We start from the raw sequence: 23102 nt of genomic DNA, 5'->3' as shown, positions 1-23102 counted from the left end.
AATAATACTACTGAACTTTCTTTTGTGTAGTATGCATAAACAGTTTTATATATTGAAAATATAGCATAGTATTTCTAAATCTTAGAATAATTTCAGCAGAACCACTGAATAGCTGATTTCAGATGCAAAGAAAGAGTACAGAATTAGAAACTTCGAATATACAACAATATTATTGCTTTATTTCTTTGGTCAAAACGGTAAACTGAAATAAGAGATTTTGAATACTCTGAAAGCTTTCAAACCAGTAGAAATTTAAAGTTGTTATGTAACTGAGTTCCAGGACAGGGGAGAAGGTGGGGGGAGGGGGAGTTGCAGTAAAAAAAATCTTAAAAATGAGCATAAATTTTGAATCATTCCATACAGGATATCTTTCCTATTATATTTTCAAAATATCTACAGTGGTTAAGCACTGGATATTACAGTAATGTGCATCCTACAAAAAAAAAAAATCTGTTGCAATATTAAGCAAAAGAAGAAGGCTAAGAGTCTCTGATAAAATATCATTAGGTATAGATTTTTGATACTAAAAAATACACAATATTGGAAACCGAGTAATGAAGTTTATAATCATTTGTTGCTCAATATCCACTTAATTTTGAATATTGAAATATGACTAGACTATCCATATAAAGGTATTTTGCAAAGAAAGAAAGCAAAATGTCATATTTATTTCGCTAAATGTTATTTAAATATATAAATATTTAACAAAATATTTAAAATGCAAACAAACATTTGAAAATTCACAAAAAAAGAATCTATATTGTCAGTAAATGAAGGAAATTTACTATTACTAAAGTATATTCATCGCAAAAAATCTGTGGTCATTTCAGGATTGATTATTTATTTTTGCAGATGTGAAACTTCTATTTTTGGAAAGAGACACAATAAATTGTGCAGGAAAAAAAAAAGAAAAAAAAAACGATAAAATATCCTAGTACAGTAAAGCAAATTCCAAGTACCACAGTACATGTAAAGACAAGTGACTCAAAAGTCCTCCACCACAGCTAATCCGCTAGTGGCTCTAAAATCGCTGTTAAGGGATTAACACCAGAGGAGGGTAAATAATTGATAAAAGATAGAATGCTGATGAAGTTTTGATCCATGAAAAATTCTGAGGTAGTCTGGCTATTTCATCCACCTCAGCCAGTAGGAGGGTTAATCTATTATTTAGACAATATTGGCACACATTTAAATATAAAATTTACTTATCTTGCTGCAACCCACACTGAAATTCAACTCCAAAAGCAAGATCTTGGAAGAAAACAGCTGATAAGAAGATAGTAAAATTATCACTAGTTTCCTTTCAAGAATTAAGTTTGTACTAGTAAATTTGAATCATGCAGAACTATCATAGTATCCTATACATTCTTTGAGAGAAAGAAATCAAGAATCACAAAAAACTAATTCTTTCGGCTTTTGTAATCCTATGGAAAGTAGGCAAATTCTAACCTATCAGTTATTTACTTACTTATTTACGTGTGTATCTATATATCTGTTTTCATTAAATGAATCCTTTCCATGACAGTACATACATTAATAAATGTTGGTGTACAAAAGGTTAGGCAATCACTGGAATACCACTCTAGAGACCAAATACTTTTCAAGTCATTTTCCACTAATGATCATTGTGTTGGTCTCATACTTGTTAATGAGCATCATTTACCATCTAAAGACTCACAAAGATACTGTGAGATTCAAACCACATTTGGAGGAGAGCAAATATTATTATTCTTATTAAGAGAGACCTCCGGGAAAGTCAGGAACTTATCAAGGGAGGCTACATACTACACGCACCAGCTATCATACTTATTCTTGAATTCGTTCACACCACTTGCTTACACAACATCTAATGGCAATCCATTCTAATCATGCACCACCCTATGAGAGAAAAATCTACCCCTCATTCCCTTCTTAGCAGCATTCATTCTCAGCTTTCATAGATCCCTCGTCCTTTCCCCACCCTCCATAAAATACGAAAAAATCCATCAAAAACCACTTGGCCAACTAAGCTGGAAATTTTCATTCAAGATATATATATATATATATATATATTTTTTTTTTTTTTTTCCCCTTCTAATTATTTATCTATCTCAGATTTTAGATAAATATTATCATCACTATTAGAGACCTCCAGAGAGTTGTTTCATGAAAGGAGGTCATACATCACCTCCATACCATCTGTTATACCTTCTCTTAGACATCTTTACATTAGATGCATTCACCACTTAAACAACCAGTTCCACTTACTTTCCTCTTCTATGAGAGAAAAATGTAGCTCTCACTCCTTTCTTAAATGCACATAAACTTAACTTAAATTCCTTTTATCCTCTCTTCAATTTCCATATAATGAAAAATTCAATCAACTGATGCTCTGTAATACTTTTTCAGAAGTTTATAGACTTCTGTCTATCAACAGATATGAGATATGATAGAGACCTACAAGTTGGTAAGGGGTTGTTATAGGATCAATGGTGGAGAAGTTCTACAGAGAATAGTGGGAGATCAGGGGAGAACCAGAGGTCATGCCTGGAAACTGTATAAAGAGGGTGTGAGTAGGGGAGTGAGAGGCAGGTTTTTTTCATGCAGAGTTGTGAATGATTGGAATGCCTTGCCTGAGAGTGTGGTGTCTGCAAGGAGTTTGAATGTGTTTAAGACCCGGTATGATGAGATGTGTGTGAGATAAAAGGACCTCCTAGATGAGTCTTTGACTCCATGAGGTCTTGTTTAATAATAATAATAATAATAATAACTGGTGTTTTCGTTTTCCAGTTTCTTGCTAATTTAATAATTTTTTTGAATCCATTCTATTCATATGCCACACAGCATAGGGAGAGTGGATGTTGAAAGTAGTAGTGAACGTATGTATGAGGATGATCAGTATAGAAAAAGAATAGATCCAGATGTGAGTGGGGTAGTTGAAACTAAGTAGATATATATAGTAAGCAGTGATAAACGTGATTGGGCAAATGCAGGTGTGGTAGGAAAATCCTAAGTGGCATGGGTAGGACTAGTTATAGACCCACTAAGAGTGAATTTCTGTGTTTATTTACAAATTCCAGGAGTATGAGAAATAAGGGAGATGAAATTGTTTCACTGATTGAGTTCATTCACTCCAAAATCATTGGAATAAGTGAAACATGGTTAAAAGAAGAGGATATCTTAATAGGAATAGAAATGGAAGGATACAGTTGTTTTTTTGCAAAGAAAGAAAGGACAAGGAAGGGTGAGTGCTGTAAATGATAGCAGGGAATTATGTCCAAATAAGGTAGACATGGAAGAGGGAAATGGTGGCAACAGTTAGAGGCAGTGTGGTGTGAGGTGGAGGTTGACAAGAAGAGATACTTAGTCAGATGCTGCTAAACATAGGACAGGGAATGTGGAGGGTGATGATGAAGAAATGTACAGGCAACTTTGGTTAGTGAATAAGAGAAGGGTGATTATTATAGATGATTTTAATTATGGCAGTATAAATCAGAATGAAGAGAGAGAGAATTTGGGAATAAGGAAATTGAATTACTTGAGTTCTTGACAAGCAGTATGTAAAGGAGGGCACACGAGGATCAACAGTTTTAGATCTGATTGTTTCATCAGAGGATGTAATTGTAAGTGGGCTTTTGCAATTTCTTGCAGTTGGTGAGAGTGGTTAGAAAATCACGTGGGTTGCGGCTACCATATGAAGACTTGAGAGGAAAGGATAAATGTGGGATTACAAGGTTGGCAATTATGAGAAGCTTTAGAGACAGCTTGGAACTATAAGATAGTACGAGGAGTTGAGCAAAAAAGAAATAAATCCTACTTGGGAACTGACAAAGAATTACTTAACAGCATCAATGTATTCCAAAAGTCAAAAGGCTGAATAAGGTGGGTGTAAAATGGATAAATTAGGTGATTAAGCATGGAATCTAGAACTAGAAGAATGCACTTTGAAAGCAGCACATGATGAATAATGGTAATAATTATTACCATTATCACAAGGACCCCAACTATAAAATGATTGTGGAAGACATGCTACAGAAATTCAAGGATTTGGGATACTCCATAAACTTAAAAGTGCACTTTCTCAACTCTCATTTAGACTACTTTCCTGAGAATCTGGGAACTGTCAGTGAAGAGCAAGGAGAGCGATTCCGCCAAGACATCAAGAAGATGGAAAGAAGGTATCAGGGCAGGTAGAATGTCAACATGATGGTGGACTATTGCTAGATGTTGCACAGAGATGACCCGGGAAAACAATTTGACAGAAAAAGTTCAAAAAGAATCTTTGAAAGAAAAAGACACCATGATGAAATATAAAGTATGTACTAAAGATTAATTTTTAATGACTTTAATTAAAAAATTTTTTTCCAGTACTTTTCATTCCAAAAATGTTTATGGAAAATTTTAAATAGTTATTTTACTTAATATAATGCATTTTAAAGCTATTTTACTGTAATACTGAAGATCCATTTGTGAAAAATCCTTACATGATAGAGAAAAATGGAAGAGATATTTGAAATCAGTGGTCAAAAATAAATCAGAAACAGTTAATAGTTTCCAGACAACTTTTCATGACTCGAATTTTGCAGGCCTGTGTAATTAGTTGCAGCAAGAGTATAGAGAGCAGGCCAGGACAGTGATTCGTTGGTAAGAAGACAGCAAAATGCAGTACAAGCAGTAATTAGTAAACAGTCCAAGAAAAACCTTCGTGAGTTTTTCAATATGTGACAAGTAGAAAGAAGAATGATTACGGTAAGATAATAATGATGGATGAAAGTGAGAGATTGGTAACTGCTGCAGAGGACGCAGTCGTGGTATTCAATAAGCAGTTCATCAGGATGTTTCATCCTCAGTGTGAAATCAGAAGCTCAAGTGTAGAGAATGAAATGAGAGAAGACTGGATGGTGAGCAAGCAAGAAGTATATGAGAACAAACAGTATATATTAGTAAGCTAGATGCCAATAAGGCGATAGGATATCACTACATGTTTTAATGGAATGTTCCAAGGAGTTAGCATCATCTTTGGCCTACCTGTTTAACAAGAATCTTACAACAGCACAAGTCCCAAAGGAGTGGAAGGCAAAATTGTTCCACTTTGCAAAGGTGGTGATAAGGCTCTAAAGCAACAAATTATAGGCTGATCTGCATATTTGGAGTTGTAGTTAAGGTACTGTACAGGTTGGTGCATATAAAAGTGTGTTGATAACAGTGGTATTCTTTGTGATGGTCAGCATGAGTTTGTTAAAGGGAGGTTGTAACAGATAAGCTTAGGTGTTGATGGTTATTCATGACTTATTTTTCACGGTATTAACAACACCACAAACACTTTTATCAATAAAGATGTTTTATTAATGCTTATATTTCGCTGATTTTCAACTCAGCATCATCAGAGCACAACACACTTGTAAATGTGACAGTGAATGAGTGAAACAATATAATTGCAAAAGACAAAAGATCTAAAGTCCTATTTTTTTGGTGCCCTCTAACGGGGGAAAAAAAACCAAAAAAAAAACCAGCAGTTATCCAGGAGTTTTTCTTAGGATAACCATCTTCCAAATTTTTGGCAAATTAATGCAACCATGTTTGTTAAGGTTGGGAGAATTCTTCAAAGCCATTGCTGACTCAAAAAATAATCTTTCAGATCTATAACGACTCCTAAATAGCACATTCGTTTTCCTCCATCTAATCCTGTGTGAAGGAGTGTCCAAAGCATAGTCTGCCAGTCCCGACTTGCCATAGTAATAGTAGCGAATGTATCTTTCATGTTCTTCCAGGTGGATGTTCACTGATCTTCCTGTTTGCCCATAATAGGCCAAGTCACACGGAACTTCATACACTCCTGGTTGTGCTAAAGAGTGAAGTTTATCCTTAGGCAAGCGAATCAGAGTTGCCAGCTTGACACGAGGTTTGAAAGTGGTGCGAAGGCCATGTTTCAACAATACTTTGGCTATCTTTTCTGATGTACCTCTGATATAGGGAATAGAAATGGTCATGTTGTATTCTTGTGTATTAGGGGAGGGCAGAGTAATGGGCCTATGTAGTATTTTATCTATTTTGTAGGGATTGTAGCCGTTGGCTAAGAACGTATGGCGCAGGTATTGGAGTTCAGTGGTCAGAGCTGTATCGTTAGAACAAATGGCTCTGGCTCTGTGTGTAAGTGTTTTTAAAATGCCGTACTGTTGGACTGGATGATGATGTGATTGTTTATGTAGGTATCTTTCTGTGTGTGTGTGTGTGTGTAGGTTTTCTGTAAATAGAAAAAGATAATGATCCAGCTGAAAGGCAGGTGACTAATGTGTCAAGAAATGGTAAACAGTTATTTGATTCTTTTTCTACTGCGAAGTGAATTTTTGGGCTGTTTAGGTAGGTGACAAAAGCATCCAAAGTGTCTTGTCCATGGGACCAGATGGCAAACACATCATCTACATAGCATAACCACACTTGTGGCTTGTATGTAGCTGTGGTAAGTACTTTGTTTTAAGTACAAAGTGTTCCATATAAAAATTTGCTAACGGGGGGAGAGAGGGGGGGAACCCATAGCAGTACCATTAATCTGTTTGTACAATTTCCCCCCCCCCATGTAAAGTAACCTGCATTCATGGTAAATTGAAATAATTCAAAAATATCTGGGGGAAATTTAGACTTGATTAAATCAAGAGTGTCTATAAGTGGTAAATTGGTCAATAAGGAGGTGACATCGAAACTAACCATCATGTGGTTAGTTTTGATGTCAAACTAACCTCGTGTCAAGCTGGCAACTCTGATCTGCTCACCTAAGGATAAACTTCACCCTTTAGCACACCCAGGAGTGTATGAGTTCCGTGTGACTGTGACTTGGCCTATTATGGGCAAACAGGAAGATCAGTGAACATCCGCCTGGAAGAACATGAAAGATACATTCGCTACTATTACTATGGCAAGTCGGGACTGGCAGACCACGCTTTGGACACTCCTTCACACAGGATTAGATGGAGGAAAACGAATGTGCTATTTAGGAGTCGTTATAGATCTGAAAGATTATTTTTTGAGTCAGCAATGGCTTTGAAGAATTCTCCCAACCTTAACAAACATGGTTGCATTAATTTGCCAAAAATTTGGGAGATGGATAACCTAAGGATAATTTCTTAGGATAACCTAAGAAAAACTCCTGGATAACTGCTGCTTTTTTTTTTTTTTTCATTAGAGGGCGCCAAAAAAATAGGACTTTAGATCTTTTGTCTTTTGTAATTATATTGCTTCACTCACTCACTGTCGCGTTTACAAGTGTGTTGTGCTCTGATGATGCTGAGTTGAAAATCAGCGAAACATAAGTGTTAATAAAACATCTTTGTTGATAAAAGTGTTTGTGGTGTTGTTAATACCATGAAAAATAAGTCATGAAAGGGAGGTTGTGTTTTTTACAAAACCTGCATATGTGCTATAACAAGGTGACAAATGTACTGGACAGGGAAGATGCATAAACACTGGTATAATTAGGTTTTGCAAAGATTTTTGATAGATTGCTACACTACAAATTGGTCATTAAACTGATGCAGATGGGACTGGATAACAGACTAGTGAGTTGGATTGGTGACTGGCTCTCAGCTAGGTATCAGCAAGTTTAATTGTATCAGGGTGCAGTAACCCAGAAGAAGAAAGTCACTAGTAATGTATCACAGGGGTCTGTTTTGGGACTCCTGTTTTGTTTAAATTACATTATCATTAAATTACATTAATGATAGGTTTAACTGGTGATATACAACTTGTTGCAGATTATGCAAAACTGGGAAAGTAACGAGGAATCAAAGATGGTGTGGTCTTACAGGAGGATTTCAATACTTTGTATGAGTGGGCTACAGTATGGAATTGTCAATACAATGTTGCAAAAGTGTAAGGTTCTGAAATTTGGTAAGCAACCATGAGATGCAAAGTATACACTTGATGATGAAATTTTGAAGGAAGTTGAGGAGATAAGTGACCTTGGAGTGGTGGCAGAGGATCTGAAGTCCAGAGATCTTATTGCACAAGTTGTGAAGTTATCACATTATATTATGGCAATGCAGAGGACCTTCACTTGAAGAAATAAAGAGGTTCTGGTCCTATTGTATAAGGCCTTGATCCGTCCTTGTATGGATGACTGTACAGAGATTTGGTCCCCTGGTTTTCATGTTAATGAGGATATATTGGAAACGGTTCAATGATTTACTGAAAAAGAGAGCCAAAAAGGCTTCACTTCGGTGATGCAAAATTATTCAAATTAAGTTGATATTGAATCCAACATTATTTCAAAGCCGAATAGAGAAATTATAAGAGTTTCATGCCGAATATAGAAACTATAAAAGTTTCGGCGGATCCAAGTGTAAGCAAACCTTTCATGACAGGGGCAACTCGTAGTAAAGGTGGAGTATGCTCTGATCACTTTCAGAGAAGACTGATTAAGGTCATAACTGGTCTTTGGGATGTGAGATATGAGGAGAGATTGAGGGAATGCAGTTAGCAAAGCCTTGTGAAAAGGAGGATGAGTAGGGGTATGACTGAGACATTTAAGTTGGTAAGAGTTCTTACCAGGTTAATGTGGAAGAAATTTTTCATAGAATGGAAGAAGGGGGTTAGAACAAGGGGACGTACCTAGAAGTTATATAAGGAGGTGTGAGCATGGGCATAATGATAAGGTTCCTTCCATGAAGGGTGGTTGGTGAGCGGAATGTCCTGCTTGACATTGTGGTGAATGCAGATACCTTGAATGAGTTTAGACTGAGTTTAAAGTACAGTTGAAGATAGCCTCCCATGATGAGTCTTTTGACTCAATGGAGGTCTGGTGTTAATAATAATAATATGTTTATTCTATTCTGATATTCTCTTTCCCATTCATTCATTTATGAGTATAATTGATATCCATCATAAATCTTTTCATTTTTTATTCTATGAAATTTTGTTTAATTTTTATTTTATTATTATTTTTGGCATTTTCATTTCAGATGGAATATTTGATGTTTTCATTCTTGTTTCACATGAACAAGTTAATGTTGGACAAACTGATTTGCAGATTCTTACTTTTGACTCTTTTGTTAATGTTTATTTTTCATACAATTAAATTTAAACATATTCATATTTTATTAAACTTCAGGAATTTTTATTTTACTACATTCTGTCGTAAGCTTTATCAGACCACGTCTGGATTTCTGTGCACTGATCTGGTCACTAGGATTCGAAGAAGATGAAATAACCTTGGAGTGGGAACAGAGACAGATAATGAAAATTTTATCAGGACTGTACAATGTTGGTTATGAAAATAGATTGAAGGCATGCAAACTACAGTTTAGTTGATAGAAAACAAGCAGGGGGGGGGGGATATGATTGACATATTTTAGTTGTTGAAGAGTTAGCAGATTAACACTAAGGAGATTTTTCATATGGTAGAATACGGGAAGGAATAATAACAAGGTGCAGGGGGGGGGCATCTTTGAAAACTGCAAAAGGAAGTAGTGAATATAAGGGTAAGAAGGAAATTTTTTGCAGAGAGAGAGAGAGTGGTAGGAGCATGGAATGCATTGCCTGAGAGGGTGGTGAAAGGACAAATGGTTGATGAGTTTAAGAAGTGGTATGACAGACTTTGTATTGACTAATATTGACCTCTCATGTCTCTGTGGAGGTCAGGAAATAATATTTTTAGTGTTCACAGTTCTTCCTAGATATTTAAATTTCATTATTTGTTAAAATAATTTTCCATTTGGTTCCAATTTATATCTTATTGGTTGTTTTGCAATGGCCATTATTTTTGATTGCTCTGTTGATATTTTCATGTTAAAATTGCTGCATATCTATTGTCATTTAAATAATTGGTTTGGAGATAATCTTCATTTCCTGTAAGTAGTACTACCACATCTGTATATCCAAACTAAATTTTTTGAATTTTTTTAAGATTTTCATCCTACTTAATTTCTGTTTTTTTTAATTCTATTATTGTTTTGTCCATAATTTGATTAAATAAACTTGAAATGAAATAATCATCATCAAGTGTAGAGGCACTTTCTTTGCATTTGTGCGATATCTTATTATGCATCCACTTTTTTGTTCATATATCTGATCATTTTGATAATTTATAGTGATATATTTCTTGATGCTGGTACAGCATGGCAACCCAAAATACAGTACATTGTAGTCATTACTAAACAGTAATAACTACAACGATATATGTTATGGAGTAAATGGGTTTATCAACAAAGAAATATATGTTTACACATCATGATATGTGCATCCACAACTATCGGTAGAATCTTAGTTGAATAAAGCATTAATGACAGTAGATTATGTTCAAATTGTGAACACATAATCTGCCTTGTCTTTCAAGACAGGTTTTGTAGTGCATGTGAAAGTTGACTTCTGTGACTAAAGGTTATATGTGGAAATAAAAGGCTGGTGATTATGACAAGCTTAGGAGACAACTTGGAGCTATAGCATGTTGAAGATGAATAATGGTAATAATCAGTTACACTAAGAGAATAATAAACAAGCCAAGCATTATCTCTGGAGGACTTTAATATTTAATTGATTGCTTGAATGGACAGGTAAGTGAAACTATCAATTCAATATATATAGCATGGAATGAGGAGTTGAGTAATAAGAAAATAAAAATCTGTTTGGGAACTGACAAAGAAATACACAATAGCATCAATGTGTGAATGTATTCCAAAGGTCAAAAGGCTGAATAAGGTAGGTAGTAAAATGGATAAATGAGATCTTAAGATGAATTCTGGAAGAAGAAGGCACTTTGGATGCAGTTGAAGATGAATAATGATAATAATCAGTTACACTAAGAATAATAAACAAGCCAAGCATTATCTCTGGAGGACTTTAATATTTAATTGATTGCTTGAATGGGCAGGTAAGTGAAACTATCAATTCAATTTTGCAAAGTGTAAGATTTAGTAATCAATGATTGGATTCAAAGTATACAATTGGTAGGGAAACTTTAAAGGAAGTAGAGGAGATGAGAGATCTGGGAGTGGTGATGGACAAGGACCTGAAATTCAGGGACCACATTGGACATGTTGGGAAGATGTCCTATCAGATAATGGCAATAATGTGGAGGACTCGGACATGCAGAAATAAAGAGGTTATAAACCACTGTATAAAGGCCTTAATCAGGCCTCACAAGGATGATTGTGCACAGATTTGGTTGCTGGATTTTCATGGTGATGAGGATATGTTGGAAAGTGCCCAGAGAAGATTCGCAAAGGCGGTCAGTGTCTTCGGAGTGTAGAGTACGAGGATAGATTGAGGGAATGTAAATTGCAAAGCCTTATGAATAGAAGGAGGAGAGGTATATGATTGAGACATATAAGCTAGTCAGGGGGTGTTATCAAGTTAACATAGAAGAGATTTTTCATAGAATAGGAGAGGGAATAGAACAAGAGGCCATCACTGGAAACTGTATAAGGAGGGTGTGAGCAGAGGAGTGATGAGCTTGTTCTTTACATGGAGAGTGGTTAGTGAGTGGAATGCATTGCCTGAGTGTGTTGTGAATGTAGATGAATTGAATCAATTAAAGGCATGGTTGGATTCATGTTTTGTGTACCTCCCACGATGAGTCTCTGACTCCATGAAGGTCACATGTTTATAATAATAATAATAATTTATTTATTTCTACAAGCACTACCATCTCTTTTACTTTTCTTTTCTATTTCTAATTGCATTCATCACATTCTTAATTTGCACTTCCAGAAAGTGATTTATATTTCATTTGCTAGTTGTTAGTCCATGAAGCCTTTCATTTAATATTTAAAACATATTTGTTTTTCAAAACTAGACAAACACTATTCTATTTATTTCAGTTCTGCATAAAAAAGAATATCCATCAATATATATATATACAATCAGGATTGTATATATAGACATTAAATATATTATGTTAGGGACCATGAGATGGCGGCACATTTGAGCCGTCTCTCTCTTCACTGTGTACTGCTTAATTAGTGATAGCCTTGGGCCATCTATCTCTGATTGATACCAGTGGAGATTGAACTGCCCACTCAGTCTCCAAAAGTTAGATAGGGCTAAATGGCCTCGCCTACTCCCGTATATGGGAATAAAAAGGCGTTAGCTGATTTTTTATATATATATATATATTTCTCCGACTTACAAACTTTCTAAACATCTTGCTAAATACCTCAAATGTTTTTCTAACAAGTCTTCGTCTTTCATCAACAACACCATGGACTTTGTATCACACATTAAGGTTATAACTATCAACGAGAATGACATCATAGCTAGTTTTGACATAGTTTCCTTATTTACAAATGTCCCTACAGAAGAAGTACTGATATTACTAAATGATAAATTATCCAAAAAAATGTTTACTTTACTGACCCATTGCATTAAGTCTGGTTACTTTCAATATCAAGACACCATCTACAAACAAAACCAAGGTCTAGTGATGGGCAATCCTTTATCCCCTAATCTTGAAAAACATTTATTTAGAGGATTTTGAAACAAAAGCTATATCATCCTTCTCGTTTAAACCTAAACTTTGGAAACATTATGTGGATAACATTTTTATTATTTGGAGCCATGCCCACAATTCTCTCATGGATTTTCTTGATCATCTCAATAATCAACATCCTATATAAAATTCACAGCTGAACTTGAATATGACAATTCCCTACCTTTCCTGGATATAAAACTGTCCTGCTGCTCTGGAAAATTTAGAATTTCAATGTATAGAAAACCTACACACACTAATAGATATTTTCATAGTCAGTCCCATCATTTTCCTCCACAAAAACTTGGAACTATTTCTACCTTAGGACATTGAGCACGCTCTCTTCTAAATGACCCAGATGAACTACAAAAAGAAATTAATTACCTCTTAGATGTCTTTAGACAAAATGGATATTCTGAAATAACAATTAAAAAATTCCTTCTAGATCCTCCTAGCCACTGCACTGAAGAAATAACCAATATCTCTATCCCATACACCAGTTCAGTTTCCCAAAAATTAGCTAGAGTTCTTAAGAAATACAACATCAGGACTTTATTTACTACTTCCAAAAATCCACTCTCTAGTAAGCCATCCGAAGCGTCATCATCATAATCTGAAATATCCTGGTGTGACTCTAATATCCCTTATTTTGGTCAAACAGATAAGTCTATTGAATTATGTATAGAAGAGCATAAGAGAGACATCTCTTACAAAAGAAGAACATGCACCAGTGCCTTGTCTAGTCATATTCTTTTCTTGAACAATCCTGATGATGAACACCAGGGTCATTCAGTCTGCTGGGATAGATTCAAAAACATCTTTTGTTGCCATGATGAGTTTGAAAGAAAAATTGTGGAGTCCAGAGAAATCATCCTTAATCAACCTTAATCTTTAAATAACAATTTGAGGCCAGAGAAATCAACCTTAATCTTTAAATAACAATTTGAGCTACAACCTCCCAAATAGCCATTCTGCTGTTGTTCAGTACTGGCATTCATGAGAGACTGCAAGCACGCACTCACCAATGCCACGATTGAAAGAACAACTTAAATGTAACTACAACGTTTTTTCATGTTAATTATGTATTGCAATTTTTTCCTGTGTTTCTCAGTTTTTTAAACTTCAGTGTTTTTATTGCTGTTTCCTATTTTTAAAAGACACCCGAAGGCGGCTGTCAAAAACCGAAACTAGTAGTGTGTTATACCATTAAAACCTTACAATTATTCTCGGTTTCAGTCATTCAGTCTTTATACAAATATATATATATATATAAATTAAAAAAAGTTATAATAAATAATTATATAATTTATGTACTGTATATATATGATGCATATGTACCATAGCTTTAGCAACTTCATCTGAATTATCAGATTCTATGTGAAATTCAAACTGTATTGCTTCATTCTCTTTATGTTTTTCTTTTCTTTTTTTAGGATCTAAGACACGAAGACGCAATTCTACTTTTGAACTGCTACTCTGTATGCTCTCATCTCTGTTAACAAACTCGACTTTTAATCCCATATCATCTTGAAAAAAATCAAGTTGCAACAAATCTTTAACAGTTGGCCTTAAAAAAAGAAAAAAAAATAAGAACATTGTAACCAATACATATATTTTTTTTTCTTAATATAAAAATAATTAAAATAATAATAATAAAATAAATAATTTCATTAATATATTTCATATACATACATAGATACATACATAGTTTATTCACAATATGATACAATCTGAAAAGGGAAAAGAGATTTATATTAAAAATTAAATATTGCAAATTATGGTCTTCCAAGTCTCTCTATCTTGAGCTAACTAGTAGATGTCAGATGGAGTTTTGCAGTTCAGCCTACTGATGGTTTCAAATATGTACTGCCAAAATTGTTTGCATTGGCTTCCTCTACTGTAATTGCCATCTTCTGGTCTGTACAGGATGAGGGATTCCAAAAAGGGCGAGACTTCAGGATGTCTGAGTTGATGCCCAAGCTATCTGAGTTGTAGTTTTTTGACTATATTGACAAGTGGTTCTTGCATGGTCACTAACTCTGCTGTGCAGAGTTAGTGACATGGTCCATCCAAGTGTATCCAAGGATCAGTCTGAGAGATGTAGTTCCAAAGGAGTTAATTAGATCTGTTGGTTTTTTGGTGCTTATTGTCCAGGTTTGAGAACCATACAAGAAGATGGATCTACTGGTTGAATGGTATAGTCTTAATTTTGTCTTTAATGATATTAATGATGATTTCCAGATGAGGCAGGGTTTATTATGGAAGACTGGAGCCAGCTGTTTATGTTTCCTAATATCATTTTCTGATGTACAATCCAAGGTATTGCAAGTCCTTTACTCTTTCTAAGGGTTTATTGTTGATATGAAGTATAGTTTTCAGGACCTATTGAGAATACTTTGGACTTTTGGATGTTGATCCAAAAGTCCAAAGTATATTTCATATAATATATATTAATTCGTATTTAAAAAAATAAATTTTAATTTATCAAGAATACACACATTATGTCAAAGGATTTTTTATAGTTGATTTCAAATAATTCATTGTATAAATGTACAATCAATGGATCATCAATTTATTATTATTATTTTCATCACATAAAGTGAAATTACTGATTATCAAAAATATTTATTTCTTAAATTATACCTATTATTTTATATACAGCATACTGTAATAAGTATCCAGATCCACCTCTCTCCCTGTCACTAATACACTAAAATTAATCCGAATGGTTCTATGTGCAATTCTTCTTCTTCTTGAGTATTCTGCAATTGAGCAGGTTCTTCTTTTAGTAGCAGAAACTTTTTTTCCACTCTCTTGTGTTCTGAGCCTTCTCTTTCAAGGTTGTTTACCTATCTCCATTCAGCATGTCATCTAGTACTGTTTTCCTTACTCTTCCTCTGGGTCTTTTTCTGTCTATTTTTACTTCGATGGCATCTCTGATGATTCCATTCCCCTCTCATAATATGTCTGATCCAGTTTCCCTTGCTTCTTTTTATCCTCCTTAACAGACTTCTTTCTTCTTCTACTCTTTTTAAGACCTCTTCATTAGTTATTTTATCTGTCCATTTGATTTTTTCCATCTTTCTCCAAATCCACATCTCAAAGCTTTCCAAAATCTTAATTTCTTCTTTCTTCAATGTCCAAGTTTCAGCTGCATAGAGGGCAACACTCCACACATAACATTTTATTAGTCTTTTCTTTAGGTTTCTATCCATTTTACTTCTAAATAAATTGCATTTTCTATTAAAGGCGTCTCTTCCCATCACTATTCTTGCTTTTATATCACTTTTACATCTTCCATTACGCTAATCACACTTCCTAGATATTTAAATGTCTTTACTTGATTCAATTTTTTCTCATTTATTCTGATATCCATATTTTTGCTATTTTCATTACCTTTGTTTTTCTGATGTTAATTTTCATTCCATAATTGATACAGGATTCCAGTAATCTGTTCAACAGATTGATAATAATGCCTTGTCATCTGCGTATCATATTGCAAATATCTTTCTACCTCCAATCTTTATTCCTTCTTCCGAATTCTCCAGTGTTTCTTTAAACATTGCTTCAGAATACATGTTAAACAAAATTGGTGACAGAGAACAGCGCCTTGTCTTACTCTTCATCCAATGATACCTGGTTCTGTTGTATCATATATATGGCTCTCACCATGGCAGTTTGTCCCATTTATAGTGAAATAATTAGCTTTCTGTCTTTCCAATCTATACCAATCTTTTCCATTACTTCCACCATCTTATCCCATTATACAAAGTCAAAAGCGTTTTCAAAATTATTAACTATTCTTAACAGTCCAATCGCATCTCTTGTTCCCCTACCCTTCCTGAAACCAAACTGATCTTCTCCAAGAAATTCTTCCACTTGAGATGCAATTCTTCGTGTTAAGATTCTCATAAGTATTTCTGATGTATGGGAAATGAGGCTTATTGTTCTAAAATCCTTGCAGTTCACTGCATTACTTTTCTTTGGTATAGGTATAAATATTAAGGTCATAAAATCTTTTGGTAGTTCTTTGTTATAAATTAAATGGTTATTTCTTCAGTTCCTTTCTTCTAAAGTTGTTTCAGGAATTTTGTAGGTATTTCATCTATTATTTCTGCCTTTCCACGTTTTAGTTCTTTAATGGCCATTTCTACTTCTGTCTTCAAAATCTCTGGGGCTAGATCATCTTCATTTACCTTCTTTATATCTTCCAATGGCAACTCATTTGGTCTTTTTTTCCTTGTCATATAGAACTTCAATGTATTCCTTCCATCTCATTAGGATTTTATCTTCTTCAGTTATGATTTCTCCATTCTTATTTTCTATGCCTCTAGCTCAAATTCCATTTCTCTTGTGATTCGTGCTTCTTGCTTTTTCATATAAAAGATCATACCTTCCCACTCTCTCATAATTTTCCATTTCTTCACATTGTTTTTTAAGCCAATCTTCTCTACTTCTTTCTGCTTCCCTTCTCGCTTTGTCATTCAGGGTTCTATATTGTATTTTCCCTTCTAGGGTGTCTTTATTTTTCCATTTTCTTCCATCAGAGAAATCATCTCATTAGTTATCCAAGGTTTTTTTATTCTTTTAGTTCTTACATATCCAATTTCTTCTTCTGCAAGCTTCTTTATTTCCTCTTGAACTTGTTCCCATTTATTTTCTGGATTTCAGTTTTGACAAAACTTATTTCCTATAATTCTTTCTCCAATCTATTTCCAAATTCCTTGGTATTTTTTAATTTCTCTAAGTTCCATTTTTTACTTTTCATAGCTTCTTTTATTTTCTTTAGTTTCACCTTTATATCTATGAATAGTAGATTGGTCAGAGTAAATATCAGCTCCAGGATATGTGTGTGTATGCATTTTTAATACTATTCTTGTATCTTTGCAATTTGATACATTTCTGTATCTCCTGGTTTTTTCCATGTGTATAGTCTTCTCTTAGATTTTTTAAACCGAGTATTCATAATTATTAGCTTTCTTTCTTTACAAAATTTCCTAAAATTTCCTAACCTTTCCCCTCTCTCTCATTTCTATTACCTAGTCTGTATCTTCCTACTACACTCCCATCCTCTTCTTCTCCTACAACTATAATCATATAGTCTTTTCTTTTTTCTTCTTTAATTAGTTCTTGTATTGTTCATACATTTCCTCTATTTCCTCATCTGAGTGGTCACTTGTTGGCATATATACCTACATTATTGTTATGTCCACCGGTTTAGCCTTCAATTTTACCACCATAATCCTGTCATTCAGACAGTTTATGCTAATGATGCACTTTGCTGTTCTTTTATTAAAAACAAGTGCAACTCCTTTTTCCTTTTTATCTCCACTTCAGTAAATTACTCTTGTTTCTTCACTATAAAAATCACCTATTCCTTCCCATCTGACTTCACAGAGCCCTATGATATCAATTTTTCCTTTGTCCATTTCTTGTTTGAGATTTTCTAATTTTCCACATCTGTTCATTGTTCTCACATTCCATGCTGCAATGTTGATTTTCTGATGATCTTTCATTTTCAGTTTGTTTATAGCTTGTGTTAAGTCACTTGTAGACGTTTGATTGGGAGAAACATCAGCCCTTGAAGCATCCTTATTTCCCGATATTGTATCCATTCCAATGTGCACCTTCTTTTCCTCTCTGTGCCAAGAGATATGTGCAATTAGGAGCAGATAAAAAGTGTGATAAGAGCAAAGATTATGAATAACATGCCAGGATGGGAATGCTACTTGCCATTCCAGTCAGATGTTTCTAAAACCATCCTACATTGCTCATTAGCAGTAATTTAAAAAAAATGTACAACTGACTGAGAGGATCACGAAAAACTGAGATATAAGAAATTTATACATATGGGTTTATAACATCAAGATTACAGTTAGCTGTTGAAAGTTTTTTCACTTGATTATAAATAAAATTAAAGCTTCCAAGGAATTATATTCTTGTTTAATCCTTTATCCAAGTGTAAGCAAACAAAGTTTGCGTGTGAAATAGCTTCACGACTATGTTACTTGTATATAGAAGCTCATAACTTCACATTAATTGCCTTGATATCTAATAATGCAAAGCACACATTCTTTTTGGTGTGTATAATGCTATGAATTATTAAAACACTTAAGGAATAGAACAACGTAGTTAAGGATATAAATTAAATTAAACTTTAATAAATATTTTCCGATATTTCGGCAACGTCACATTGCCATTTTCTAAAGGAACTTACAAAAAAGTTACGTGCACGTAGGCACTACAACACAGAAACTGGTAATGAAGAGATGAAGCTATTGTTCTCCTAACAGTCCTGATGGTGCCCTCTAGCGGGCTAAGTAGGTGTTCTTGGCCGTTGGGCTGAAGGTCTGCAGATGTAGGCTTCCCAAATTTGGGGCAGTCGCATACAACTAAATTTGTTGAGGTTTGGAGAATTTCTTAGGGCTGAGGCTGATTCCATAAAGAGTCTTTCAAATTTGTATTTGCTATGGTGTATCACTGTAGCTTTCTTCCACCGTATTCTGTGGCGTGTATCCAGAGCATGGTCCGCAAGCCCAGAATGACTGTATTTGTGAAAATGGATGTAGTCCTTGTGTTCTGAAATTCTGATATTCGCTGTCCTGCCTGTTTGGCCAAAGTAAGACAGTTTACAACTGCAAGGGACCTGGTAAACACCAGGTAGGTCTAGGGAAAGTGGTTGGTCTTTAGTGGAGCGGATAAGGGATGCCAATTTTCTGTAAGGTTTGTAACAGGAAGTCAGGTCATGTTTTTTTAAGATTTTGGTAATCTTTTCCGAGGTGCCTCGGATGTAGGGAATGGTGATGGATTTAGAGTAATCCTTGTTGTGGGGGGGGGGGATCTGTGGTTTATAGGTTCTAATATTTTTTGGATTTTTTTTAGAGGGGTAGCCATTGGCTGAGAAAGTGTTGAGGATGTGATTTAGTTCTGTGTTTAGGGCCAAGTCGTTTGAACAGATATCCCTTATCCGCTCCACTAAAGACCAACCACTTTCCCTAGACCTACCTGGTGTTTACCAGGTCCCTTGCAGTTGTAAACTGTCTTACTTTGGCCAAACAGGCAGGACAGCGAATATCAGAATTTCAGACCACAAGGACTACATCCGTTTTCACAAATACAGTCATTCTGGGCTTGCGGACCATGCTCTGGATACACGCCACAGAATACGGTGGAAGAAAGCTACAGTGATACACCATAGCAAATACAAATTTGAAAGACTCTTTATGGAATCAGCCTCAGCCCTAAGAAATTCTCCAAACCTCAACAAATTTAGTTGTATGCGACTGCCCCAAATTTGGGAAGCCTACATCTGCAGACCTTCAGCCCAACGGCCAAGAACACCTACTTAGCCCGCTAGAGGGCACCATCAGGACTGTTAGGAGAACAATAGCTTCATCTCTTCATTACCAGTTTCTGTGTTGTAGTGCCTACGTGCACGTAACTTTTTTGTAAGTTCCTTTAGAAAATGGCAATGTGACGTTGCCGAAATATCAGAAAATATTTATTAAAGTTTAATTTAATTTATATCCTTAACTATGTTGTTCTATTCCTTAAGTGTTTTAATAATGCATAACCAACGTATAAGCCTGTCTATGAGAATGCTATGAATTATGGAAGGGTCGCTATCCATACAGACCAGTTTCGACCTGATGAGATCTGAATAAAGGTCGAAACCAAGTTTAATCCAGAGTATTTTAATAATAAGGTATTCCACCTTCTCACTACTTGTATATGGGAAATATAACTTCTGCATTACCATGGTTGAAGTAATGCAGAAGCTATATTTCCCATATACAAGTAGTGAGAAGGTGGAATACCTTATTATTAAAATACTCTGGATTAAACTTGGTTGTTGAAAGTTTTTTCATTTGGTTATAAAGTTAAGTTAAAGATAAAGTTAAAGGCAAAAAGAAAGAGTTGATTGTTTTGGCAAGTGCAAATAATTTGAAGGGTGACAAGTATGGTATGATTGATTACATAAGAGTTAGTGAGTCTATTGCAGTGGTATGACAGATGTGAGTTGGAAGAAGAGCCACAATTACAAATGAGTCACTTAGATTATGCAGAGAGGATAACATGGAGTTTGTGATCTGGAGTAAATTTGATGGGTGGAAGAAGTCAAATAAAGTGGATTGTTGCACTTGAATGGATTTGACATATGGGGTCTGGAAAAAATGCTGCTGAAAGTAGTGAGATTGCAGATGGTAAATCAGGGAAATTACAACTATTAGAGGGAGCACAGGTGAGTGCATGCACAGGTACCAACGGAAGCAATAGTGTGAGAATGAACAAAAAATTCTTAAGATAGCACTGATAGTAACAAAACAGAATGGAATAGTTAATATGAAGAGTAAGGGTAGTTGCAGGTCTATGAGGAAGACGACTGCACCTGATACATGCTAATGCCAGTAGCATTCAGAACAAGGGAAAGGAGTTTCTGGCACTGACTTGTTCTTCTTGACCAAACGTTATTGGCATTAGAGAGACATGGCTGACAGAAAACGACTGAGTAAGTGGGATCTGTAAAAGTAGTGCATATGAGGCCATCTAGTGAAAGACAGAAGCAAGAGGACAAAACACATATATTTTCCCTATAAGCAAGGGGACTGCAAAGCATAATGTGGATGGTATGGATTAGCAAATAAATTCAATGAGTGTGGGGTGCTTATGGAATGAGAGAACTGACCAGGGCTTCTGACCTAATGTCCAATCCATACCTTCTTGTGCTGCATCCTGTTAGGTATCTACCTGGATACTGAACGAACGAAAATGGGCTGGCAATTTGGGATTCAGCCGACCAAATTGCATTCTCATTGGCTTAATCCACAATATTAAATGATGGTACAACATGAAAAATTTTTATGCTGGCTGGGGTGTCACCCAGTTAAATGAGGCCCCCATTGTTTTCGCCAGGGAACCAGGGCAAACAGCGAAAAGTCAGTCTGGAACAAACCCTAAAACACATCCCAACTCAATATCACCAGAGTTGAAGCTCAGTACTATCAACATAAGAAGCCTGAAAGGCAAAGAAATGGAGCTAGCTGAGGAATTAGATAAGTACCAAATCGGTAATAGGGATGACTGAAACAAAAAAGACAAAAACTGGTGAGTTCTTTATGAGCAATAAATACAAAATGTTATATTAAGACAATGACAATCAAGGAAAAGAAGCAGTATCCATAGTATTCAACACTAAATATGAGGCTAATCTTCTTGAATGGCAGGCAATTTCAAGTAGTGATGGGGACAAAAATCAGAATGGGGAACTGCACAATGAGACATATACATGTGCCTACAGTCCCACAGCAGGTTCTGCTAAGGTAGAAGTGGAAGAATTTTTTGAGGCTTTAGAGAAAAAAACTGACACAATGAAAAATTGGTCTTGTTGAGGGATCAAATAACAGAGTAGGGAATGATTGTCAAACATTCAAAAATATTTTAGGAAAATTTGGAGAAAAGAGCAAAGCTAATAATAATGGCAAATACTTGTTGGATTTCTGCTCAGGACATGGACTGGTTATTACTAACACCATGTTCCAACATAAAAATGTGCACAAATTCACATGGAGAGAAGACACAAGGAATAAGAAAAGTCTCATTAACTATGCTATTGTTGATAATGATATTTTCTCTCTGGTGAAGGACACTAGAGTGTACAGAGGATTTGAAATTGGAAGTGATCACCATTTAGTCTTGAGCAGGATAAAATTGAATCTCATATAGAAAAGAAGAACATGTAAGAAAGTTTTAAAGCGAATAAAGGTTGAGACGCTCTCAGATGTGAACTGCAGACTGAAATATACAAACATTATTCGAGGAAAAATGAGAGTTTGAGAACAGGAATCAAACCTTGGAGATTCAGTGGCGAGCTCTGAAGAAAACATTGATTGATTCAGCCAGAGAGGCATGTGGTGAGGTTGTCTGCAAGGATAGAAAAATCATAACTCCATGGTGGACACAGGAAGTTAAAGAGGCAGTGAAGGAAAAGAAGAGAGCATATCAAAAGTTCCTGGCAAATAAGTCAGCTTGTGCTCTTAGAGAATATAGAGACAAATGTAAGAAAACTAAACATTGTGTGAAACTAGCTAAACAAAAGTCATGGGAAGACTTTGGTAAGAACATAGAAAATTAATATCAAGAAAGTGGTAAGAGATTCTGGAGGTTGTTGAAGAAGCTCAGAAATGGAAGGAGTGCTGCAAAAGGAAGAGATGATAAAGGTGATATGAAAACTGGAGAAAAAGATATCCTTGAAGTTTGGAGTAATTACTTTGAAAAATTGCTAAATGAAACAATCAGTGACAGCACAGTGTTAAAAAACACTCAACAGGCTTACAGTCAGGAATACATATCCATACTTGAAGTAGGAAAAAGCCATCAAAAGTCTGAAATATGGAAGGGCAGCTAGAGTAGATAATATTTGACCAGAAATGCTGAAGTATACCTCCATACTTGAGCATTTCTGGTCAAATATGATTGGTGTAGAGCTCTCATAGTACCATATATAAAAAGGAAAATAAAACTGAATGTGAGAATTACAGAGGTGTTTCTATACTGAGTATTCCTGATAAGATTTATGACAGTAGTGGTAACCCTCATATAACGCGGTACTTATACAATGCGGTTTGATATAACGTGGTCTACAAATTGTAGTAACCCTTGTTCAATG

At 35.1% G+C, this 23102-nt stretch overlaps 1 protein-coding gene across 5 annotated transcripts in view; it reads right to left on the bottom strand.

The window, feature by feature from the left end:
* Nucleotides 1–23102, bottom strand: part of LOC150101835 (uncharacterized) — a 574375-nt gene that overhangs the window by 295430 nt on the left and 255843 nt on the right. For all 5 annotated transcript variants that reach the window (XM_090400439.1, XM_090400440.1, XM_090400442.1 and 2 more), the window contains one exon: nt 13775–14003. In XM_090400439.1, the coding sequence (XP_090256565.1) occupies nt 13775–14003 (229 nt within the window). The remainder of the gene's footprint in view (nt 1–13774; nt 14004–23102) is intronic.

This window comes from Typopeltis vanoorti, chromosome 11 (genome assembly GCF_054136105.1).
Source record: "Typopeltis vanoorti isolate ZY-2024b chromosome 11, IOZ_Tvanoo_1.0, whole genome shotgun sequence".
Classification (NCBI taxonomy): Eukaryota; Metazoa; Arthropoda; class Arachnida; order Uropygi; family Thelyphonidae; genus Typopeltis; species Typopeltis vanoorti.
This window is presented reverse-complemented; position numbering and strand designations above follow the sequence as displayed.